Source organism: Fusarium graminearum, chromosome 2 (genome assembly GCF_000240135.3).
Source record: "Fusarium graminearum PH-1 chromosome 2, whole genome shotgun sequence".
Lineage (NCBI taxonomy): Eukaryota > Fungi > Ascomycota > Sordariomycetes > Hypocreales > Nectriaceae > Fusarium > Fusarium graminearum.
The window spans coordinates 4,951,059-4,975,217 of record NC_026475.1 but is presented as its reverse complement, the minus strand read 5'-3'; the positions used below and the strand labels follow the sequence as shown (position 1 = coordinate 4,975,217).

Below are 24,159 nucleotides of genomic sequence, written 5' to 3'. Positions count from 1 at the left end.
TGGGCAAAAGATCTCTGCGCTTATCTTACTTTGCTCCTAGAGGAGTGGGATCCATGAAATCACACTGTTCCGTCACAGTGTTGATGATCCTTGCAGATATCCGGTTGCGGCCACGGCGTGGCAGTGTTGCAGGGAAAGGAACGATGAGTCGACGTGACAGGGTCTGGACGCTCAGGGGGTGTAATTTGCACCATGGGAGAGAATGATGCCACCTGATAGCTGTGATATATCCCTATATACGAAGTAGGTACATGTAGAACATAGTTGTGTATTCTACGAACCAGAAACTAAACTTCGTGACCCTCGTGATCATAACGAGACTCAAGGTTTGGACGGGAGCGCATTCGCGTAGTTACAATGAGAAATATAGGTAATCAGTATCGTTGAAAATTATCGATTGAAGTAAACGATACGAAGTTCCAATGCTCCAGTGTGTTTGATCGCCGCCTAGCTACCGTTCGAACATTCCAATTGTTGGCTTGCATATACATGCAATTCTTAAAGGTCAATATGTAGCCAAGAATCCAACTGTTCCGCTGCATCAGGGAGAACTTAATATACAGGTCCTACCGATTAAAGACCGAAATGTGTACAGGGGCTGTCGGAACTTTCGAGAATCCATGACCCCAAGACTCAAGGGGTGTGCATGTTGTTTGCACTATATACGAGAGATAGAGTTGGTTTCAGTGATGCAGACGAATGTGAGCCACCTGAGAACTGTACAAAGCTAATATCAAGCACTGGCACCTGTAGATACATCTGATTTCCTCCGATTGATGTTAAAGTTATTTGAGTCACTTTATTTACAAGCATCATGATGTGTCGACACATAGCAGCCAACGTTCATTTACGTTCAGTGTGGCCTGAGGCTTAAACTTAATACTATCACCATCGTGAATTATTTATGAGAACTGTTTCCTTGATCTTTCTGTCTCAGAACGTCATTTTGGCGGTTCTTCTATGTCCTTTGCTGATGACGTGTGATGGTACTCCAAGCGCATAGAGCGGCCAAAGAAAAGAAAATAAAGAAAAAAGGAAAATATTCGGACAGAACAAATAAGTCACTGTCGGTTTGAATCAAATTCAGGCTAATGTAAAAAAGAATACTAGAACGCTTTTGTTGTGTTTTGGTGATACTCATACGCTTCTGTGCTGCCTGACTTTTTTTGCTACCCCACCATCCATCCAACCAGTCGCAGCGTAACGACATCAATCTCAACAAGACATCATATTCTCATATTTTCATCTCAAATTATCGCCATCGACCTTGATGGATACTCAGAACTACTCCAGGTGAAACCCGACGCATCTTATCACTTTAGACTTTGACCGTATCGCCGAATCATCATCCATTCTCACGTCGTCATATCAAGATGGAGCGAGATTTCACGCCCCTACCGTCTCGTCCCAAGGGCTTGACAAAATCAAGCTCGGGCGCGTCTTTCGGTGGTGGCTCTGCAATGTCGGTGCCAGTCTTGGGATCACATCCTCTAGGAACTCTTCACGTTCATCAAGTCAGCGAAACGCCTCATCAAGAAGAAGAAGATGATGACGGCCCCCCACCTCCTCTTGATCCTCCCTCAACACAAAACGAGACCACTTCTTTATACAAGCCCTCACAACATGACTCTTCGAAATCCTTCCACAGCCCGACTTGGGAACCTTTGGCACACCATTTAGGTGGCGGTGACGTGGTTCTCATTCTTAATTTGCCTGAGGTGTTTACCGTTGGATACGACTCTATATCATTCACAGCCAAGCACTTTGGCGGCGTTAGAGATATACCCCCAGGAGCTCACTTCTTCTGGGTCGCCCATCCCGGAGGCATGTCTACTCGTTGTGGCTTTTGGGTTGTCGCAAACAATACAAATGCTGTTCACGTTATGCAATGGGACCGCTTCAACGAGGTTCTCGGCGACTCTGCTCGTGCTGAAGCACGCATCCAAGCCAATAACCTCGAAGCTATCCACTCTAAGCTGGTCCCTTACCAGGACCCGACTGCGGTAAACGCTGCTCGTGGAGATCTGACTCAAGCTGCCTCGCAAAGGAACTTCAACATGTGGGAACAACTCGCCGGCAAGGTTAACGAGAATCTCCTCAACCGAGTGACTGGCCAAAGTTACGACAACTGGACAGTTCATACCGGCGATCGTGTCAAGGGATCAGTGCTCATGGCAGCTGAGATGGAACTCGATAACTCACTCTCAAATCCCATGCTCATGGCTCGCGAACTCAATTTCGCTTTCAGTCAACGGACAAAGACATACTCGACAGACAACACTGGTGCTGATCGAACTCTCGAGGCTACAGACGCAACCCCTTACATCCTATCACTGGTCGATGCACCTCATAACGCCATTACTTCTGACGATGTTGTTAGCGAATTCCAGTTCACCTTTGTCGTAGGTGTGCACCTTGGAAACGATTCATGTATTCAGCAGTGGTGGCATATGCTACTGAAGATATTTCTTCGTGCCCATCTTCTTCCTGCACGTCGACCATCTCTCGCTGCTGCTTTCATTCACACCTTGACTGCACAATTAACGTACAGTGCCTCTTGGCTTGAGGGTTCGATTTTAGACTCTGCCGAGTCACAAACCCAGGACTTGCGACTTGCACTTACTGTCTACAAGCGTCGTCTCGAGGAACTCATGCAAGGCCTGGGTAACCAAGCCACGTCTGAGCAGCTAAGCGTCGGCACAGCCTTTGCGGGTCTTGAGGCTGTCGCAGCAGGCATGCTCGATTGGGATCTACGAGGAGACTACTTGCGTCGTGGTAATGTCATGATGGAGGATGGCGAGGAAGTAGAGTTGGAAGATGCGGATATGGCAGCTGAGGATGAACGTGGCGAGTGGGCGCCAGAGATTGTTGACCTGGATGAGTCTGGCCGACAGCGTGATCTTGTCTCGTGGAACGACTAGGAATGTCTTGCTGCAAGAACGGTCCGGGCTTCGAGACGCTGGGGACAAATAACAGGCAAGGCAACCGTCAAACGGTTCAGACAGGCACGGGGACATGGCCAGAGCATGATTGGGCATGTCCAGGATTTAATAGTTTTGCAGAAATGTCTAGCTTGATGGGTGAATGCGGTATTGTTGAATTTGCAGGTTTGAGTTCGGAGAGCTTGGAGTTGGGGTTTACTTAGTTTCCTGGATCGAACAGCTATAGTCCAATACTTCGTACCATATCGCACACTGTTTGCATTACAGCAAGTCTTTGATGATGGGTGATGCTTTTGATATAATGGCTTACTTCCCACATGCCGGGCCGAACTCAATCGAGTCTCATTTCTTACAGCACTCAGACAATCAATCCATACGTCACAGGCAAGATGAAGTGAAGTGTTTGTTTCGGAGCAAGTCCGGCGAGGAGACAGTTCATTGACATCACAAACCACTGCAGCGTGAGCCACATAGTTAACTTGAAAGATTTCATTTGCCTGCCAGATCCTGTTCAATCCGCCAAAAGCAAGGCCATGCAAATGTCAATAGGTAACCCATTCCCAAACCAGGGAAATTGTGACTCCGGTCCCCTTTTCGCACTGCCTGTTGTATCCTCCACTGCAACATCGCCCCGACTCGACGCTTTTGAGCCCCATTCCGACCAACATCTTGAACCGTTTAACGGTAAGACTTCTGGAAGCGGGCACGGGCACCGGGACCACCGAACTTCTTGGGCTCGCAACGGCGGTTGTCGGCAACGAGGAGGGTTCGGTCGAACTGGACGAGAGCCTGCTTGAGGAGGTTCTTGGAGTGCTCATCGACGAACTTCTGGTAGTAGGCGATCAGGGACTTGGCGATAGCTTGTCGGATAGCGTAGACCTAGAAAATGTTAAAATCGAGCGTTCTAGAGGGAAACAAACGGAATCACCTGTGACACCTGGCCACCTCCAGATACTCTAACGCGCACATCTACATTGGCGAACTTGTCAAGGCCAACAACGAGGAGAGGCTCGTAGACCTACGATATGTTAGTACGACATTTGTGAAGTGTCTAGGGAAATGTTCGAAATCTTACCTTGAAGCGGAGAATCTCAGGCTGGACGAGCTGGAGAGGACGTCCGTTGACCTTGATGAGACCCTTACCGGCCTTTACGTTTAATTTATGTTAGTCTCATGTGTCTTATCGTCATGTATCGTCTCGATGCAGGATTGCGAACCTTGCAGTGGGCGACAGCAGTAGCCGTCTTCTTCTTACCGAAGCACTGAACGGAGTTGGTGGAGCTCATGATTGCGGTTGTCGTGATGCCGGAGGGGAATGAGCGATCGGCCGTGTCGAGGGTGGTGATGGTGTTGACTGAGTTGAGATTTTGCGAACTTCGAATAGGGCTCTCTTGTGGCTGTGGGGCCAACTTTTTTGCTAATCCGAGCGAAGCGGAAGGAGCGACCCACGTGACACTGCTGACTCAGCCTGCTTTAGTTAGGGCATGGCCCACTGGGGAAAGTGCGACCGGAGTTTGGTGCCTTTGTTCTGCTCCACGAAAAAAAAAATCGTCAAATCTTCATACTAACCCGACGAACCGCAGCCCACCGTCAAGGTCAGCAGAACCTCACCCATTGTCAACAGCTCAACGCGAATACTGACATTACCGATTTAAGATGGTTTCCGCCAAGAAGCACGTCCCTATCGTCAAGAAGCGTATGTCTACCGAACCCGAGATCGAGAGCCGATTTTTGAAGTGGAAAATGGGAATTTCGATATTGACTGTTGAATACAGGCACGAAGCGTTTCGAAAGGCATCAGCATGATCGCTTCATGAGGGTATCCCCAAGCTGGCGTAAGCCAAAGGGTATCGACAGTCGTGTCCGCCGTCGATTCCGTGGTACCATTGCCATGCCCTCTGTACGTTGAGAATTCGCGAAGCCCGACTGGAATCACCAACTTTCTGGGGGTCGGAATGGCCAGGAGTTTTGTGCTGACATTTGATGACCTCAGATCGGCTACGGATCTAACAAGAAGACCCGTTACATGGCTCCCTCCGGCTTCAAGGCTTTCATTGTCTCAAACAAATCCGACTTGGAGCTCCTTTTGATGCACAACAAGACCCATGCTGCTGAGTACGCTCTCCCTCCTTCATTTAGACGAATTCCTGCTAACAAAACACCCCAGGATCGCCCACAACGTTTCTTCCCGAAAGCGAGTTGACATCATCGCTCGTGCTAAGCAACTTGGAGTCAAGGTCACCAACCCCAAGGCCAAGGTTACCACCGAGGTTTAAAAGGAAATGGATCGGTTTTTGGGCTGCTTTACGGTTATGCATCGGAAGGGGGATTGCGTTGCTTGCGGTTCTGGCACATAAATTATGCATGCTAGAGAATAAAAAAACGCGCCGTTGAACGACAAGGATACTGGCATCAACCGCTTAAACAGCAAATCTCTCGGAGTCAGAGGGGCATGAGAAACATCCATGGTCTCTACTCCAAACCGATGAGGGCGCTAAGGAGGGGTTAAGTAAAAAGCCTTGTGCATTACAGGCGAGGCTATGAAATAAAAACAAAACCCCTTTGAGGGCCCCATCTGAATGCTGTGCTGCAACTTGAAGTCTGGATTATGTTGAGACGAAGTATAAATACCAGTCACCATCCCGATACTCGCCTACCTAGGTTCTATGAATCCAGATTGGCATAAATGTTTATCCAATTGGCATTTGGTGGTAAGCTAACTAACGTATAGTATGCTATCGTATTGTGTGAAGAATTGATCTCAGTGACCACTTGCTTGAACACTCCAGGAACAATGGATGTTTGCTTTAAATGCGACTGCAAGGGACTGAGTGTGATATCAGTAGTCCAAAATGCTTGTACTACAGACAGCAATTTGACTTACTGACATCAAATAGGTCATATTAAATTTCAGCGGCTTCAACCCACAGGAACAGATAACTTAACGGGCTCACGCCAAAGCTAGTCGTCATTCAGAGAAGGGGACTCGATTTGTTTATTCGATGTTGTCAACTGCGTTCTCATCTACGCCCCGGGTACATGCGTAGGCAGCTGCCATTGCCATTGCCATGCCACCTGCCGCGCACCTGCGTGCACTTGCAACTGGCCATGACAATGTCCGACTTCTTTGGCACCAGTTTTCCTGCACTGCATTGCTTGATATCGGCTTGTCTTTCATCATGAAGTACCTCACTCCATACACTGCATCCCTTACAATCAATTTTTGACCGCAACTCATGACTCGTCATCGCCCAAACCCGCTCTGCCCTCCTATTGATCATTTCACTCGCATTTGAGCACGGGGGCATATTCTTTCTCGATCTAAGCCTTCAGCTTTGTAATGGCGTTTCCACCACGACTTGTGCGATCGCGGACAACAGTCTTCAAGCCACAATGCACACATCTGACTATGACGCGGGTTTATGACCTGGATGCAACGTGCTTCTCATGCCAGGGACCTGGTCAGTTCGGTTGGCTGTATCAGTGTACCCAGGATTGTGACAAGATAATCCAGGAGAGACTGGTAAGGCAATTAAGCTTAACGCTAATCCCAAGGCTAATGTGACCACAGTCATGCATGGACTTTTTGGACTATGCCTTTCGAAAGAGTATGGGAATACGAAAAGGCAGCCCGGAAGCTCGAAAGGACAAACTAAGCTTTCTTGCTGAACTCACTCCTGAGCAGATGGCCTGTTACCGACCAGACCAGATTGCAACTATCTTGAGACAACGCGAGCAGGTATGCTTCTTCTAATAATTCTATCTATCACTCCTTCAGACCTGGCATATGCTTATCCTATGCCCCAGTTGAAAAATGTCATCGCGGAGGATGAATTTGACGGAAGAGGCTTGCTTCTATTCAATAACACGCCTCCGCTCCATGGCCTAGGGGCCTTTATGGATAACAACACTGGAGAATGGGCATACGGTGAGAATAAGGATTGCCAGTACAGAGTTTGCCCAAGATGTCGTCCCGTATGTGCCGACCGGGCATTCTTGAGCCTCGATGCAGTTGCCAACGGAGAAATCCCCCCAACAGCCGCTGCAGGTTTTGGATTCGAAGCATTGGGAGGGAGACCAGTCATTGATAAAGATGTCATCAAGTCTATCAACGAGCATCGCTCAAAGGTAAGAACTTGTATGCCGTCTCCATGGCAGTTGAGCTGACTTGCCCAATAACAGGCTCAAAGGCGCCAAATGATGGAATTGCTCGAAGAACAGATCGCCCGTATGCTAGGTCGTCACCACAAAAACCCAGATCTAAGAAACGTGCTTAGAAAGACGGTATTTGCACCCAAACCACCAAGGTTGCCTATCGTGAAGAAAGTTGCACACACTGGCCAATGTCGACATCAAAGGGAACCAGTCCCGGTCAACATTGCCCAATACGATGACCAAACAGTCGCATCTTCACATGTCCCTGACTTGTTGGAAAATCCCTGGCCATGGTCGAATACGTTTGGCAACGGGAACATGACTGAACCTTCTGGGAATCAAGTCCAGGAGCAGCCACAGCGGCAAGGGTCGCGAGCCACACGTATCCCTCGGTAAGTTCTATCGTTGAACTCTATAAACGCTTCTTATTAATTGATATGGAGCAGTCCTGCTACTCCTTCACGATCTACAAGACGTCGGTTGGCCGATCAACTCCTGTTTAGCACTTCCCACTTTCCGCCCGACGAAGGATATCCCTGGCGACTTCTTTCGAGTCGAGGGAATATCGAAGCGGGAGATCCTTCTCTTCGCAGACGCTCAAAGACCACCGATTCACAGGGCAGCAGTATTGTACACAACTTGGCAGATTGTTCGTCCATGCCGCTGGCGGCAAACAACGGTGTGGCCATGACGGAGGAGAGTATTGAGGTTGGACTCCCCGACGTAGTGACTCAAGTATAACGTTGTATGACAATTGGCGTCGGATGTTTGATAGAGAGGGTATACCTAAAATGGATCCACTTGTGGGATGGAGCTTGACACTGTCGATGTTGCGGAATCGGTCACTTATTGGTCAAGCCATTGTCTAGAGTCTTGGAGACGCATACATATTTAGCTTGACAGAGCATCACTTGAGCAAAAAGCTTTCGATGCCCCGTACCATTGGTCAATGTGTTATACTAATTATCCTTCGAGTTCTCCAAAATCTTCTTCATCATTTGGTTGCCCACCACCTTGGCCTCCTCAAATCGTGGTTGGAAGAATTCCTGCGTACTCACGAACCGCTTCTCCCATGTCTCAAAGTGACCCAGATTGACGCATTCAGCCCAAGCTCGTGCTGCAAAAGTAAACTCGAGATCATCACTACGGTATGTCTTGTCGTCAATTGCAGTCTCAATCGCAGCATCCAGCACATCCCCGTTGCGGAACAGATACTCAGTTACACCAAGACGCAAGCGGAACAGGGGGGTGCTGCAGAGCATGTGGTCGTATGGCGCGATGTTGAGGGCAGCCCAACAGTCAACCATGGCGAGGATGGAGAGGTGATTGTTAGGTCGAGGCTCATCGGTTGGTGTACCAAGAGAGAAGGACGAAAGGATTGAGGGCTCAAGCAGAGGACGTGTGTCCCAAGATGTTGACGGGCCAAACACCTTGTCGCGTGCACGATAGACTCTCTCCCTGAAACCCTCGCGGTTGCCTTCGAGCATGAGCTTGTACAGGTCGGTAACACTTCGTGCATACTGCGAGATCTGCTCTCTAGCTTCAGGGTTCAGGATGGCAAGGCCTGCGTACACATGCCACTTCTGGCTGTAGATGCGTAGCATCAGGTTGACTTTGACGTTCTCGATACCACCAACATAGCGACTCAGCTCCCAAGGGAACTGCTTGTTGGCATGCCATGCCTTGCCCATAGACAGGAAAGCGGCATGGGTGACGGCCTGCGTGTCTGCGGTGATACGATCATGCTCACGGGCTGTGAGATGGACAAACTTGGACTTGAGACAGCTCAGGACAGTCTCAACTTTGCGAAGCGCCGAGTCTGGAGCGCGGTGCTGAATGAGAACAAGAGGTTGGTTGTAAGGGTCGACGTTGGGGCCGTGGAGCGAGTGGCAGGAGATAATGTCGACATCAGAAGGAAGATGAGTCTCGAAAGCGGCGATCTCGGGGGACTTGCACGAGGTTTGGCCTCCGACAATGGCACCAAGTTTGGTAGCTGGGTCATGACAAGATTAGTTCCTGGTGTTTAGGCTAAGGCTCTTCAGGCTACAAATCACAGTATACGGGGCAAGAGGGCGCATACATGGTCCATACTGAGCAATTACACGGTCAATGACGGCGGCTTCCACGCTGTAGATGATGTAGTCGCTTGCGCGGGATACGAAGTGGCCATTTCGACAAATTTCTATATTTTTCTATTGTAAAGCTTCAGCGACTGGCGCGAGGCAGAGAAAGACAGGAATCAGTAAGCCATACATTTCCAGCATATTCTTTCTGAAGGCTCTCCTGGTTCTCTTCTCGGTCGCAGGCCAAGATTCTATAAAAGACCGCCGTTAGCCACTCGGCGTGCGGTACGGGGTTTGCAGTCACGAGTAGGATAAGGTATAGGGTCTGTTCTTGTATATGTTAGCTATTGTGTGAAGACAAGCAAGGCTAACAAAAAAGTGGTAGAGGTGAAGATTCAGACAGTTGTATGTTAAGGTAGCAAGCGTTTACATCAGTGAGAGCACAGATCCGGATCCGATGGCCATAACGGACACCGGGCGTCTCTGCACAGTACTCGAGCCAAATGCGCTCTAGTCATCATGAAAGAGGGGGGTGTGGGTGATGTTTGAGGAGAATTTTTGCTTACCATTGAAGAAAAGATGCTAGGGCTGGAAGCACGAATCGCAAAGGATCCTAGACTTACCTCCAGCCAGCGGCAGACAGCCTTTCGGCATACATCTTGCCCATGTCGCCCATGCCAATCAATCCGACGATGAAATTCTCCATCCCATCAGGGACGGTTTGAGTGTGTGAAGCCATATTATCTGCTGCGCGAAGATAGCAAGAGCGAAAAACAAGAATCACATCCTCTCTCTCAAGCGAACGTCTTTCGTTTGGAGCTTTGTGCGAAAAGCTCAAAAGAGTGTGTGGTTGAGAGTAGAGAAAAGAATGAGAAAAAAAAAAGTTCGCGGTCTTCTTTATGGTGGAGATTTGACGTGCCTTACGTAAGTCAACAGACATCGCGATATAACGATTGGTGGGTCTATGAAGCTATCCACTGCAAGCAGAAGCACACAGAACCTCAAGACTGGACGGAGAGGGGCTTTAGCTTACACGGACTTCTTGTTCATAATTTCGCTTCACAAGAAAGATGGAGGTCGTATTTGCTTTGGGTTCGAACGGCTCCGGTCAGCTCGGCATCGGCCACAAAGAGGACGTTTCCGTGCCGAAGCAGGTCATTTTCCATCCTGATCCGCCAGCCTCCTCAATTGTTCAAGTTACAGCTGGTGGTAATCATACGCTACTATTCACGAATATAGGCCAACTCTACTGGAGTGGTGATTCTACACCTGGAGCTTGTGGACTGACATCTGGTCCTGATGTTGCTGCTTTCCAAGAACTTCAGCTTACTAAGAATGGAGAGCCTCCAGTTGGGGAGGTTGCCTTGATCACGGCGACTTGGGAAGCCTCGATTATTGTGGCCAAGGATGCAGAGGGCAAGAATACACAGGTCTTTAGTTTCGGCGCTGGTTTGAAGGGCGAGCTGGGTCTAGGCGAACTCATCGTCCGGACGCCGTCAGCAACACGCATTCGAGAATTTCCTCCTGCAGGGACAGAAGTTGTCGACTTGGCTGCTTGCATGGGACATGTCGTCGCGGTTCTTGACAACGGAAATGTCTATGGTTGGGGTAACGCGAGGAAATCTCAGGCTGGTGAGCCGGGCCAAGTCCTCCACGCTCCCCGAAAAATCGAGGGTCTCGACTTTAAGGTTACACGGGCTGTCTGTGGTAGAGAATTCACCTGTCTATTCGGCGACCCACAAAGTGGAAACCTCAAGGTTCTGGGTTCAGACAAATGGAAAATTCAATCAGATGCACCCAAGACCTGTCCCGAATGGAAAGACGTAGGAGCTAGCTGGGGAAATATCTTCATCCTGGCAAAGGATGGTTCTCTTCAAGCTTGGGGACGAGACGATCACGGGCAATTACCTCCCCCTAATCTCCCAGAGTTGAGCAAGATTGCAATTGGCAGCGAACATGTCGTTGCTCTTTCTACTGCAGGCGATGTTCTATCATGGGGTTGGGGTGAACACGGCAATTGTGGACCTCAAGTTGAGAACAACGACGTTAAAGGTCGATGGAATGTCATTGCTTCGTCCAAATTTATTCCTCCAGGCTCTACGATAGGAGGAGTTGGGGCTGGTTGTGCCACCAGTTGGGTATTCATCACAGCAGAGTGAGCCTGTTCACTTCAAATCGATGATGTCTTCCACCTCCCAAATTTCTATCTTGCTTGATCAGTCCGGGAAAAGAGCTAGATTCTCGACATCCGCCAGCTTCTGGGTCGGTTCCAGATATGTTGATTCAGCATCTGTAGGCTGTGGGTGTGGTCGCTCAACTTCAGCTCCAGGATCAGCAGGTACGGGGTTCTCAGAAAAGCGGCTCATATCTATTGCAGAAGCATTCTGTTCAAGTTAGTATGTGTTCAAGTGTCAATGACACTGGGACTTACAGGGTTGATACTGTGATCCCATCCCAGCTTAGAATTGTCCTCCATGAGCTCTTCATCATCGTAATTGATAGGCTCCCATCCTTCATCTTCAACGAACAAACTTTCAGATTGATTGGTAGCGGGTGGCGCTGGTTTTTGAGACGGACGAAGGTCAAAAACTCCCACACGCGAAGCACTGGCTCTGGCAGCGCTCATTTGTGGTGTCGGATTGTGCTGGGGCATCGATGGGAGAGGATGAGCTGGGGGCTGCGGTTGTTGTGATTCGGCCGGTGGTATGCTAGGCCTACGTGTAGTAGCTTCGAGGCGTGGCCCGGTATTTTGAGGTGCATTCTTGCGGCCTTTCTTGGTCCTCTGGCCAGTATTGGTTCCACGCTCACCAACCGTCATAACAAGAAACTCGCATGACATGGCATCGCCGGTATATGAGAGCTGGATTGGTTGTGTAGGCACTGAGTAGCGGGCCGAGACGTCGTTTCCTATAATTCCAGCATGCTGGATGATGGCGCGGAAGTCCTTGACAGAGATCACAATGTGGAGCTTGTCTTCGACATCGATATCGTCAAACTCCTCCGCCTCGACAGCAATCGATGTCTGTAGTGGCTTTTTGAGAACCGCTAAGGGAAAAGTCAGTACACGAGTATCCGGCTGGCTGGGGGTTACACACCATCCTCGCTCACTGTCTTTTCGCTGAAACAAGTGAAATTGACGTGGTCGCCATCGGTGTTAATGTCGAGGAACTCGATACCCGGGCCAAAGTGGTCCATCAGCTGCCGCAGGGTTCGTGAAGATATCGTCCAATGGTGAGGAGCATCCTGTTTGTTGAACTTGGCATGAACTGGAACAGCAACTTCGAAAGGGAGGCGATGCGTGGATGTCAACCCGTTGCGAAAAATAAGGCGTGCAATAAATCGGCTTTGGACTCCTTCTCCATCTTCGATGGCGATATCACACCTGTCAATGAGGGTTTGTTTCTCGGCATCTCTTTGCGAATCGGCTGCTGTGCGGCTGCGAAACAGAGAGACCAGGGCCTAAAAATCATCAATTGATGCACAATGCATAGAGGGTGAAGAGACTCACGCGAATGTAGAGGGTGCAATGAAAACGATCACGGAATTGACGACTTCCTTGAAAGTGGTAGCGTGAGAAGAACTTGGTTGTAGCAAATTTGACACTCGCATAGGCGGACTTTGAAGTGTTGAGAGTGGTCAAGACAAACTAGAAGTCATGTGTAAGTTTGATGCTCAAGTGAGGCTTCTTGGAGTAGTCAATCATACCGAATCCTTGCGTGCCTCGAGTGAAACGTCGTCACTGAACTTGTTCAGACAAATGAGGGCGTCACGAAAGGCTGCAACGCCCTCTTCACTCAGTGTGAAGCTTAGCAGAGGCATTGCGCATTACTGAATTGATCCTCTTATAAAAATTTCATCATGATTGACAGGTCTCAGTTGCAAGAATCCAAATCAATCTAACACGGACTTTGTCATGTCTGACTGCGTGAACGCGTGCCTGCCAATTGTAGAAGGATGTGGGTGGATCCAATAAGCTACAGACCAACCCCACTACACCTACCCTGCATCAAGCATTAAACACACCAAAACACCGTCACATCGTCACGTCATTTTACAAGCAAATGTGGAAGCAAATCAAGTTGAATCAATTGAGAACATTAATTGCTAGTCTCTGTCCCTTTCCGAATACCAAACTCCGCCAAGCCCATTCTTGTCATATCATCGTGTCAATGCCCTGGAGGCGTATATCCTTCTTAGTATGAGAGCGTGTGTTGTGAATGCCAAGCAGCCCGTTGTTTAGCGACGGAAGCAGCTAAACTTTCCGAGAGAGAATCGCCAAGGACCTCGTCGGACGCCATTCTTGTCGACATGGACGCTGGTGCCGAAGTGGCGGCCACCGACTCCCTTTGACCAAAAAAGACCCATATTGTTGGTATTGTTTGTTTGTTGATTTGCGTAGGTAGGGTGTAGGGTATTATAGGTGTAAAAGATCTGAGCGTGCTGTTAGCTTGTTTGCATCTTCCTAGTTGCTCCTTGATGGATAGATGAGAAGGTATTTACCTTTGTAGGATTGGTAGTAAGTGAGATGTAGTTGAAAGAAGCTTGTTCGTGATAAAATTAAGGTATCGGAGGGTTGGCGATCAGCTTTATACCAGATCTTTGGCGTCAATCATAAACTTGGCAGGGACCATGACAGTGAGGCCTCTGCTACACTTCCAGTGACATGCTGTGGCGTGTCTGGAATGACGTAAACTGATGGCTGTACGATCGGCGCCACATCTGGCCAACATCGCCCATGATTGGAAGACAAAGAGTCAAGCTTGATTCTCAAGATGGCGTCGACTGGAAACAAGGTCTTTGAATGCGACAATCTTGTCTCATTTTGTTCAAGTGAAACATTTTAAAGCGAAGAACCACAATGATCTCCTTCACAGCCTCCGATATCTTGGGATATCTACGCGTCAACAGTTGATGATGCTGCCACACCATCCTCAGGGTATGAGCAAAATTAACTGCTGGAAGCATAAGGGATGAAATTATTAGGTCAACTTATGCTATTTAGGCTAGAATTATCAGGACTCTTATTTCTGCACCCTAGGACGTAGATGCCAACTTCTCCGCTACTCACTGGATGAAGCTCTATCTTGCAATCTTTCAGATGGACACCCGAAAGATGTGGAGCACCCAGGTAATTATGAGGGAGACCCTGAATAGCTGTTCCTCTGTTCCAGAGATCTCCTCGAATAGCTCAGCTGGAAGAGCGTTCAACTGTAATCGCTACCATCAAATGAGGGAGGCCCTGATGCACAACACTAGAAGAGCGCTAACCATGGTTAATCAGAACGGAACCAAGATTTCGTAGTTTTCAAGTGCTCGCATTGTATTTGCATCATTGTATCCCTAGAGGAGCACTCGAATAATTGATCTCTACCCAAGGTATATTTAACTGATTCGCTAACTGCGTCTCTGCTATTCAGCGAAGTTTTTGGGTACCCCGAGTTCTATTTGGAACTTGCACGCACATGTTCTCGATTAATCACTCGACCTGTCCAGACAACGCCATTCATGAACTCGGGAAATATCGGTCGAACAGTGGCATATGGCTTTGAACAAACGAAGAAACGTTCGAACAAACTACAGCAGCGAACAGCATAACCATTACTATAAATAAGACTGGTTTGGAAACCACAACTATTTCTTTCCTCACTTCCGACTCACTATCAAAGTAAGTAAGTACTAACACAGCAAATTCTGACATTCACCATCAAGGTAAGTACACAACTGATACTATCGTCAAAATGGCACCTCCCACTAATGACAACAACAACCAGCAAGGTCTTCGTCGATCTACTCGATCAAACCTTGGGAAACCGGGCCCGTCTCTTATTAACGGCTACCTCACTGGAGATGCGGCGGCTCGACCTGCCCTTCGACCCAAGAGACGTGTCGGGGAAAGTGCAGCTGTCAATGACGAAGACGACGATGGGGATGAAGTGGCTTCTTCTACGTCTTCCAAACCTCGAAAAAACAGTATCGTCCTGGACTGTATCCATGTGAACCTCTCCTCTGATATGCAGAGGCCGTCTTCACCTATGGGACAGACTGTACCCGCACAGGCTGGGTCGCTAACCCAGCAGCATCATATGGTATCTCCCTCAGCCCCTATCCATCCGTCAGCACCTTCGCCTCTACCACCCTCTCCACCCCAACAGGTTAAACAACCTCCTGGTCCTAGTAGAGATGAATCGCCTCCGAGGGATTCAGATACCCAGAATGCTGACGGAGTGGACGCTGATGCGATGGATCTGGACATGTATTTGAAACTGGATCCGCAAGATGATGAGTACTTGGCTGATGCGGAGCCCTCACCCAAGGCACCTCCGAAGCCAGCCAAAGTCGTCGATTTGGATATCGACATGGGTGGCCTAGGGGATGAATTCGCTGAAGTCATGCAGCTTTACCGACAAAACTCGGATGAGAAAATCTTCAAAGATCGCCTAGCTGCCCAGGGGCGATACTCCGAGAATGTTGACTCGCTGACTGAGCTGAGTGCCAGAACCATGAAGACCAGTCCCTATTGTGATGTCACAGAGGAAACTAAGTAGACCCCTAAATGGCACGTGGTCGACCACTATGGCAAGCAGGTCTTGTCATGTATGGCAGTAATAGCTAAAGTTGGCTTTGTTGCGAGGTGAGGCTAAACGACGGTTGGAAATCAAGGCAGGTCCTATATACCACCTGAGTGTTCGATCTAGTTGACTATTCGCGACAAGTAAATTGGTCAATAAAACAACAAGTGTTGAACCAAATTAAATCTTGCCGTGTATTGAAAGGTGACGTGAAGGTTTGTTACTCGCAAGGGATACCCCAAGTGATTCATGATTATCAACCGTCGCAACGTATCCTGGGATGTAACAATATGACAAGCCCAAGTTTTCTGGTGTAGTGAGCGACATGCAAGTTTTAAACCGGCAATTGGAGCTAGCTGAATACAGGTTGAAAACAGTGAAGAGTTGGGACTCCTGTCGAAGCATTGGTCTACTGGGAATTGAGCGCTGTCCATCCTGCGGTGACCAGACTCTCACAGCCCTTTCGATCACCGGCACCTGTCCAGTAGAACAAACCACCCAAGCCCAGAGCCTTGGCATACCCTGCCTTGATAGAAACAGTACTGGGAACATCAAATGACACAAACCCTTTGTCACTTTTGTTGTCGACAAAGGATGCCGCTGCAACGCTTTGATCGACCTCGGCATTTGTCACCCACTCGTCCGGCAAATCGCAATAATCAATTTCACCGGCACCCTTGAAAGGGTGACCTGGTCCTCGCGCCTGGCCAAAGTATCTGGCGTATACTGGAATTCCAAGGATGATCTTGTGACGAGGAAAGCCGTTTGCAATCAAGAAATCAACGCCGCGTTGACACGACTTACGGAGTGTCGGGTATACTTCGTTGAGATTCTGACTTGGAGGCAAGAGTTGTGCATGATGTCCGCACACATCAGTCCATCCTCCTGTGAAGTCGTATCCCATGAGATTGAGAAAGTCGAGCAAGTGAGCCACAACTGGAAGGTTAATGTGCTTGAGACAGTATTCGCCCGTGGGGAGAGCACTTGTAAGCAAAAACTGAGAGTGTGTCATGACGTTTCGAATATCTTGAAGGAAAAGAACATAGTTTCTTCCTGCTTCGGGGGTCTGAGGGTGCTCCCAATCAACTACCAGAAGTTAGTTTTGCTACAGTGCGATAGTGATGCCTACTGACTATCAACACCGTCGAATTGATGGGTTACGCAAAATTCACTGATCCGGCGCGCAAAGGTTTGTCTTGCTGTTTTGTTTGCCGCAAGAGCAGGGAACTCTTTGCTGCTAGAGCCACCGCCGATGGAAACTAGCGTCTTGATATGTGGGTGTTGGCTTTTCAGCTTGGAGATTGCCGCAAGGCAGCCTTTTTCGCCATCAACCATTTTCTCATTGTCCGCCCAATCGTCAATGGCCTGGAAGCTAAAAGTTAGTGGATGGTATTTGCGTTGCATGCTTGGCGCTTCTCACCCGCAGTGTGCCATTCTCATTGACGCTGCGACATACAATGTTAGTTCAGAACTGTTGTTTGAACGAGGAAACTTGCCCGACGAAAGCGTAGAAAATATGCGTGATGGACGAAATGTCGAGACATGATGGAGGCCGCTCTTTGTAGCAGCGCCAGGAGGGGTAGTAAACGGCGTTGATATATTGAGTCGGCATTTTGAACACGATGGTCAATGATAATAGGAAGAATTGTGAACAAGAACAAGAACAAGAACCAAGGATATAGATATAGAGTCGATATCGTGTTCCAGGTATCGATGCAGGTTTCAGGTCGTACAAATACTCAGCCCAACAACCCCCCGCTGTAATGAATGGCAGCGTTCGAGGTGTTTGGTTGGGTAGGATGGTGATATGATGCAGGGCCAAGGTGAGACAGAGCAAGTAGGTGATCACTTTATACCAGGATGCTGCATATAAATACCTGAATGGGAGATCATTGATTGGTGAGCTATCAGGAACTCGGTAATCGGCATGACCATGAATCCAGTCGCCACTGACATAAGGATAATCTGCTTTGACGCTCGCCCGTGTCTAGCTTCAGCTGATCTGATTGTTTTCTACAGAGCTGCTTGCTTACTACTCAGGGCGCCGAATCCATGACGAGTCGCATTCTTGAAAAACTTGACAACATGCAATAATAACATTTGTATTCTGGAATATTGAACTATTTACTGATCGGAATTAACACAGCAATATCGTTGCTTCCATCTATGGCACCATCCATCGCCATTATACCACACACCGACTGTTTCTTACTGGCACCATCTCTCAACCTCAACACCCTCAAGCTCATCAAGAAGACCAAAATCTAGACTCGGCTGTCGAGAGGCGACAACAATAACATCGAAAGTCTCTAAAACATCCCTTCGCCAGTCCTCGTCAGGTAGTCGACGTACCTGTGGGAATGCCTCTTGCTTAACCAGAGCATCCACCCAGCAGACATTGACCTCATGCGAAACAGCCAAGCTTCTTACTAATTCAGCACCTGGAGAATTGTCTATCTGCGATTGACCAGCCTTGAAGCCTACGCCCACCACCAGCACCTGAGGTGTTCGACCTACGACTCTCTGACGCAGAGTCTTCAGCACTCTCTGAGCTAGCCGGGATGGCCGAGACTGCATCGCCAGTGAAGCACACTCCAACAGAGGGAAGTGACTATTGGAAAGGAGATAGAATGGATTGACTGGAATACAGTGCCCGCCTACACCAACACTCGGAGTGTATGGCATGTATCCAAATGGCTTTGTTGAGGCAGCCTCGCAGACTTCATATGGATCGATGTTGTGTGGGATACATGCGTCGGCCATTTCATTGGTATAAGCGATGCAAACCATTCTTTGGCAGTTCTCGTAGAGCTTCATCATCTCGGCCACTTCTGGCTTCGACACAGGAATAACAGAATCGAATATGGTAGAGTAGATCCGGGAGATGGCATCGAGAGAACCAGGGGTAATATCATCCAAACCAGAGATGACCTTTGGAATGGACTTGACAGGAGGCTGAGCGCGCCCGGGGTCGACTCGCTATGGACATTAGAATCGAATAATGTAGGAAGTATCGGTTTACATACCTCTGGCGACATTCCCGCAAAGTACTTTCGGCTCACGGCAAGAGGACCAAGAAGTTGACGAGTCATGCCAACGGCTACGGAGCTCTCAATAACAACCGTGGACCCAGAGCGGGCGATCTCTCCAACAGTCTTCAACGCTTCGCAAAGATAAGAAGAGTCGATGGTCTTATCAGGCCGCAATAGTGTTGGGACTGAAATCAAGAAGTGTGTTGCTCTGCGAAGATCCTGTGAGTTTTGAGAAAACTGCACATTCTCGTTGTCTTGGTACTCGTTCTTGAGATTTTGGATCCTCGTGGCAGATACATCAAAGCCAATGACTTGGTATCTCGACGAGAAAGAGTTGACGAGATGTTTGCCGACGTAACCAACACCAATGACTGCAACGACAGGTTCGTGTTGCTGAGTCACTTGGGCGAAATGGCACAGTGTCTGGTCGACGGCAGTGCCAAACTCTGAAGAAGATGAGGAGCTGAGAGGAGGACTATCAGGATAGAAGGCAAAGCTGTTGTCCAAACGACTCCACTGTGAAGAGTCGCTAAGGGATGGCAGCGAAAGTCTCTTCTTCTCACTCAGAGAGATGGGGCCTAGGATAGGCTTTAGGGGCATAACTTGGGTCATATTTGGTAACAGGAAATGTATGATGATTGAGATTTGAGTTAAGATCTAACGACTGAGATTCCGAGAAGATGGATATGATTATATGCTTGTCTTCTTCGCCGCAGACTTGAAAAATCTACACTCATAGATCTCAGTAACTATTATTACTGGGTACAAAATAGAGAGCCTTTGGTTGGCGCCTGAAGATCACCGAGTTTTCTCATCGGTGCAATGAGGCTTTTCGCCTTACTTGGATGTGTTTGCGCAATGATATCACGACTATCATGGAGTACTCAGCTTTTTTCCCTCCATTCATCCATCATGATGTTGATCAAAAGTTCAAGCTAAGCTATTAGATCATGTAAGGTCCAAACAGCTAGTCGAGGTTAATATTAACTAACTTAGTGCTCCCCCAAATCGGGCTCCTTGTGCTCGATTTACTACTGATTGCCCCTTGCTCCGCATTCCAGTCTGGTAGTATCTTCCCAATTAGGGAGCAAACTATAGTCGGTCCTCTAGATAGAGTAAGGTGCATTCGCCAGGGGTAGCATGTGCAACGGCAGCTAATGCAAGCCAAACAACGAGTTCCAAACATTTATCAACTTTGACGCCTTCCTACCTGAAGAGCTGGGCAAAAGGCGCTCTTATTACAGGCACAGTTATAAGGCAGTTTTATCATACATCGGTGGCTTTAAGCTCTGCTATAGAAACCGGAACATTTTCTGTGCAGCGGCTGCAAAAACTGAATCATCCACTAATGTATGTGTGCCTTTGCCGTTCTGCCCCATGCTTATACTTATGCATGCTAACTTTATCGGACGGCACTGACTGTTCCTGCATTAGAATAAAGAAAAAAAGTATACAGAATATTCTCTTGTAGGAGTTGTATTTATTCCTTCCTATGAGCTCTTACTGTTAACAAGATAGTCACAAGGTAGTGCACGTCGGAAGGACACTAACACGTAGAACACTCCGATAATGCGATACGACTACAAAGGCAATCGGGTCTATCTTTTAGTATTAATAATCTTGTAGTCTTTGTATTTAGTAAGAAGCGACCGTTAATTTAGTAACTTATCAAACCGTTGATCTTCTCTTGATCCGGCGTTTAGAGATGAAGCGTCGGAATAGTCACTCAGAACACCATCCCATGAATCCGCCAAGTGACCAATTCGTCTTTTTGTACTAAAATAGTCTGGGGAACTATTAGAAAAACTATCCCGAACATGATGATTGGGTGATTCCGCTTAATAGTATCCAATATGGGAAACCTGTTTGCCATGCGACCAACACTCCAAGACCAAGCTTACATTGAAGTATAGTCTTAAGCTTAATGACGCCTAATCAGACCATGTAATCAGGTTAATATAGCTCAAGCTTCTCCATCGTGATATATCGATTGGATATGAGGCTTGGTGCTGATTCTATGGCGTCTGGATTATGAGTGTCGATACTAACGTCTCAGTTCAAGCTCGAGTTCGTCATCATCCGGCAGGCCGAAAGAGTATCACGCGTATTTATTGGATAGAACAGGAGAATATAATATATCACCGTGACAGTAGTGACCCTTGCTGCATTAGATAGACGCTTGTTGGTCTAGATGTGCCGCGACAGTCGCCGCCTTGGTTACCACACCTTCATGCTCGCTGTGATAGCGCTAGAGGACAAAGTCCGGCTCGATCATGCAAGTTTCCGACCGTGCCTGACTTGGAGGATATAGTGGTACTCTTTGTAGTTCATCATATGTATGAGCTATAGGATAGTGGATCATGAAGGACGTGTGGGTGTTGTGTTGTGCCGGGACGGAGGTGCCGGATAGCTTTAGGAGCGTACTTAGCTCTCTACAACAAGCTGTCAAATAGGAGATGCTTGAGCGTGCAAACAAGTTGAAATGCCAAGGTACACGAGATAATTATATTGCTTACTGTTCTCTTCACCAAAAACGATTTCATATCGACGCTTCAAAACTTACACCGATGGACCTGACTAGACGACCTGCCGCATTCCAGGAAACCCGTAAACCTGGTACCGGGGAGCCGTTTAAAAATTTATTCTCAAATATCGAAACGTCGAGAAGCTTAACTAGATGGCTACTTACTGAATTCTGGTCATTGGTTCCGAAGTATTAGCTTAGTTCCAAATCTTGGCACCAGAGCATAACGCCGCTCCACGCCCCCCTATCCACCTCCACTGCCGACTAACATGATGTTGGTGGCATGAGAGTCAACACTTTTTTATCTCCAAGATCTAATCAAGGATTGTTTGAGCGATCGGCAAACTAGTTTCTAATAGAACGTGTTTCGGAGCGTTAAAGCTAACGGTTATGATCAACATCACGATGCGTCTCAGACCTCCATCCATGGTCTCAGCGTGCACGATGAAGCGCCTCATTCGGCCGTTGGCGATAGGAGTCAAGACAAACAGACACTTGCAGAGGGAATCTTGCGCGGATATCGTGTCCCTTGGGTCAATATGATCGACGTCAGTGGAGGGATGATTAGCTTGTGATAGCGTTAAAGTTGACCATGACGACTCAGCAAGTAAGAAAGTAAGTTTCACCGAAGTCGGCAGTGTAAAACAGGCAGAAGAAGAGGATGGAGTGTCGTTACAATGTTCGTACTTGTAGGATGAACGATGATGCTTGTCTTTATGCTTATTACTGAGTCTGTATAACTCTTCTCTTGTTTTTCATGTCCATATTTTCTCTCTTGTCGACTCTTGGATCCCTTACACCAGTTCCTTCAACTATCACTTGTTTTTCATACTCGTACAATGGTAGCTTCACATATTACAGAGACTGACAATGTCAGAAAGGGTGTAAGTAACCCTCTTATACCTTCCCAGAACACACTGATAAGCCATAGAAACAAACCTGGCGAAGCCAAGATCCTCAGTGGAGGAAGTGTACTCCTCCTCCACCTTCATTCTTCACCAGAGTAACGAATAACAAGTTTGTTCTCAAAGATATTGATGGACATTTTCACGATATGCAACTGGATGAGATCCTTCAGAGAACCAGTCTGGACGACACACGGTCTTCTGATCAGAGCTTGGGTCCCTCAGTGTTCACTGCATCTCCCTCGTACAAGTCTTCGTTTGCCCAAACACCCATCACTTCCTTGAAGTCTCTCTACCCCCATAGCAAGCCCGGCAGTATTTCCCCATCGGGGTCTTCTTCTCATCAGGGCCACCTCATCGTTCCACAACCGAGGCTTCCAGATCCAGTTGCTCGGCGACGAGACAGTGACTCATTGTATAGCGTTGAGGACATCTCCATCAATGCCTGCGCATACACTGCCAATGCAACTCAAACATCGCCACGACACTCCCTTTTGAGACAAAATGATACAGACCCTACTCCCAAGGTTGAGCTTGACTCTGAGTCCCAGAACTTGGATGAGTACTTGAGAAAGTATGGACAGAGGAAAGTTACTCGGCATAAGTGGATTATGACAGGTTTCTTGGTCTCTGTCAAGTAAGTTCATTAATAACATCTTACCCAGCGCAGAAGATTCTAACATTTTACAGCTTCATGTTCATCTTCGCATCTTGGTGGTGGCCTCGATACTACTACGTCTACATCCCATTCATCTCATTTCCACTGGTTCTCAACTGCATCATGATTGCCTCCATCATCTCCATTTCCATCAAGAATCTCATTGTGACTCAGAAGATCATTGAGCCATACCACAATGAGAATCTAATTATGATCATGCCTTGCTACAATGAGACTCTCGAAGAATGTACCAAGTCACTTGACTCTCTTGTCGAACAAGTCGGCATCGATAACCACAAGAGAGGCATCATGGTCATCTGTGATGGTCGTGTCCGTGGACCTGGAATGGAGAAGACCACAGCCCAGTATCTCAAAGAAGATATCTTTATTGGGAAAATCCACTCTGAGAAGATCCGCGGTGCATACAGAGCTTGGGATGGCCAAGCCATGGATGTCGATATCTCATGGGGTTACTACCGGGGTGTGCCGTTCTACTGTATCATCAAAGAACAGAACCAGGGCAAACGCGACAGTCTCATAGTTATCCGTTCGTTCCTTTACAAGTTCAACATCCGAGACACCAAACCGACAACCATATTCTCGTCCCGGTTTCTCCTCTCAATGACTGACTGGCTCTCTCAAGAAGTCAGAGTCGACTACGTCGATCATCTAATTGGCATGGATGCAGATACTGTCTTTCAAAACAACTGCATTTCTGAACTTCTCAAAGAGTCAAAGTATCCAAACACAGTGGGGGTTTGTGGCTATGTTGCGGTTGACTTCAGTGGAGGCAATTGGAACTTATGGTCTATCTATCAGAACGCCGAGTACACAATTGCCCAGGGACTGAGACGGCTACATCAATCCATCGCAACCAAGAAAGTTTCCTGCCTACCTGGATGTTGTCAGTTGCTCAAGATTTGCGACATGACATGCGGTGACAAGGTCCTCATCGAGCAATTTGGATACTATCCCAGACCCTTAGACGGGATGATCAAACGCATTCGAGCCACTGCGTCTGAAGATCGCAACCATATATGTCAACTTCTCACCACTTTCCCCGAAGCACAAACTCGTCAAGCTTTACGCGCGAGGGCTTACACTGATGTCCCTCATTCTTGGAGTGTCTTTCTTTCTCAACGTCGCCGTTGGACACTCGGAGCTACAAGCAACGACTTGCTACTGTTCACGGCCCGGCATTGCCAATGGTGGGAACGTATACTGGCATTTTCTAAATATTCTCACCTGGTCTCTTAACGTCTTTGTTATCGCTTCGATCGGTTGCATGATCGTAGCTTTCATGCATCAGCC

At 47.9% G+C, this 24,159-nt stretch overlaps 11 protein-coding genes across 11 annotated transcripts; 6 read left to right on the top strand and 5 right to left on the bottom strand.

The window, feature by feature from the left end:
- Positions 1-1,373: 1,373 nt before the first annotated feature.
- On the top strand, positions 1,374-2,921 carry FGSG_04135 (uncharacterized protein; the record flags this gene model as incomplete). The annotated part of the gene is made up of 1 exon (XM_011323194.1): positions 1,374-2,921. The coding sequence occupies one exon, from the start codon at positions 1,374-1,376 to the stop codon at positions 2,919-2,921; it is 1,548 nt and encodes a 515-aa protein (XP_011321496.1).
- Positions 2,922-3,344: 423 nt separating this feature from the next.
- FGSG_04136 (40S ribosomal protein S16) lies at positions 3,345-4,297 on the bottom strand. Its single transcript, XM_011323193.1, has 4 exons — positions 4,160-4,297; positions 4,018-4,089; positions 3,871-3,960; positions 3,345-3,821 (listed from the first exon to the last, which is right to left on the bottom strand). The coding sequence occupies exons 1-4, from the start codon at positions 4,226-4,228 to the stop codon at positions 3,621-3,623; spliced, it is 432 nt and encodes a 143-aa protein (XP_011321495.1). The 5' UTR covers positions 4,229-4,297; the 3' UTR covers positions 3,345-3,620.
- Positions 4,298-4,516: 219 nt separating this feature from the next.
- FGSG_04137 (60S ribosomal protein L32) lies at positions 4,517-5,515 on the top strand. Its single transcript, XM_011323192.1, has 5 exons — positions 4,517-4,537; positions 4,599-4,638; positions 4,718-4,842; positions 4,936-5,057; positions 5,110-5,515. The coding sequence occupies exons 2-5, from the start codon at positions 4,599-4,601 to the stop codon at positions 5,216-5,218; spliced, it is 396 nt and encodes a 131-aa protein (XP_011321494.1). The 5' UTR covers positions 4,517-4,537; the 3' UTR covers positions 5,219-5,515.
- Positions 5,516-6,282: 767 nt separating this feature from the next.
- FGSG_04138 (uncharacterized protein) lies at positions 6,283-7,838 on the top strand (the record flags this gene model as incomplete). Its single annotated transcript, XM_011323191.1, has 5 exons — positions 6,283-6,465; positions 6,514-6,681; positions 6,750-7,070; positions 7,125-7,489; positions 7,544-7,838. 5 exons carry the CDS (start codon positions 6,283-6,285, stop codon positions 7,836-7,838), a joined length of 1,332 nt encoding a protein of 443 aa, XP_011321493.1.
- Positions 7,839-8,056: 218 nt separating this feature from the next.
- Positions 8,057-9,899, bottom strand: FGSG_04139 (prephenate dehydrogenase; the record flags this gene model as incomplete). Its single annotated transcript, XM_011323190.1, has 3 exons — positions 8,057-9,090; positions 9,178-9,242; positions 9,784-9,899. The coding sequence occupies 3 exons, from the start codon at positions 9,897-9,899 to the stop codon at positions 8,057-8,059; spliced, it is 1,215 nt and encodes a 404-aa protein (XP_011321492.1).
- Positions 9,900-10,230: 331 nt separating this feature from the next.
- On the top strand, positions 10,231-11,319 carry FGSG_04140 (uncharacterized protein; the record flags this gene model as incomplete). The annotated part of the gene is made up of 1 exon (XM_011323189.1): positions 10,231-11,319. The coding sequence occupies one exon, from the start codon at positions 10,231-10,233 to the stop codon at positions 11,317-11,319; it is 1,089 nt and encodes a 362-aa protein (XP_011321491.1).
- A 57-nt stretch (positions 11,320-11,376) lies between these two features.
- FGSG_04141 (uncharacterized protein) lies at positions 11,377-12,979 on the bottom strand (the record flags this gene model as incomplete). Its single annotated transcript, XM_011323188.1, has 5 exons — positions 11,377-11,544; positions 11,592-12,205; positions 12,256-12,619; positions 12,669-12,806; positions 12,866-12,979. 5 exons carry the CDS (start codon positions 12,977-12,979, stop codon positions 11,377-11,379), a joined length of 1,398 nt encoding a protein of 465 aa, XP_011321490.1.
- A 1,919-nt stretch (positions 12,980-14,898) lies between these two features.
- FGSG_04142 (uncharacterized protein) lies at positions 14,899-15,705 on the top strand (the record flags this gene model as incomplete). The annotated part of the gene is made up of 1 exon (XM_011323187.1): positions 14,899-15,705. The coding sequence occupies one exon, from the start codon at positions 14,899-14,901 to the stop codon at positions 15,703-15,705; it is 807 nt and encodes a 268-aa protein (XP_011321489.1).
- Positions 15,706-16,138: 433 nt separating this feature from the next.
- On the bottom strand, positions 16,139-17,341 carry FGSG_04143 (uncharacterized protein; the record flags this gene model as incomplete). Its single annotated transcript, XM_011323186.1, has 3 exons — positions 16,139-16,815; positions 16,863-17,101; positions 17,202-17,341. The coding sequence occupies 3 exons, from the start codon at positions 17,339-17,341 to the stop codon at positions 16,139-16,141; spliced, it is 1,056 nt and encodes a 351-aa protein (XP_011321488.1).
- A 402-nt stretch (positions 17,342-17,743) lies between these two features.
- FGSG_04144 (uncharacterized protein) lies at positions 17,744-19,552 on the bottom strand. The gene is made up of 2 exons (XM_011323185.1): positions 18,756-19,552; positions 17,744-18,708 (listed from the first exon to the last, which is right to left on the bottom strand). Exons 1-2 carry the CDS (start codon positions 19,371-19,373, stop codon positions 17,938-17,940), a joined length of 1,389 nt encoding a protein of 462 aa, XP_011321487.1. The 5' UTR covers positions 19,374-19,552; the 3' UTR covers positions 17,744-17,937.
- Positions 19,553-22,155: 2,603 nt separating this feature from the next.
- FGSG_12297 (uncharacterized protein) lies at positions 22,156-24,105 on the top strand (the record flags this gene model as incomplete). The annotated part of the gene is made up of 3 exons (XM_011323184.1): positions 22,156-22,169; positions 22,234-22,827; positions 22,881-24,105. 3 exons carry the CDS (start codon positions 22,156-22,158, stop codon positions 24,103-24,105), a joined length of 1,833 nt encoding a protein of 610 aa, XP_011321486.1.
- Positions 24,106-24,159: the final 54 nt, after the last annotated feature.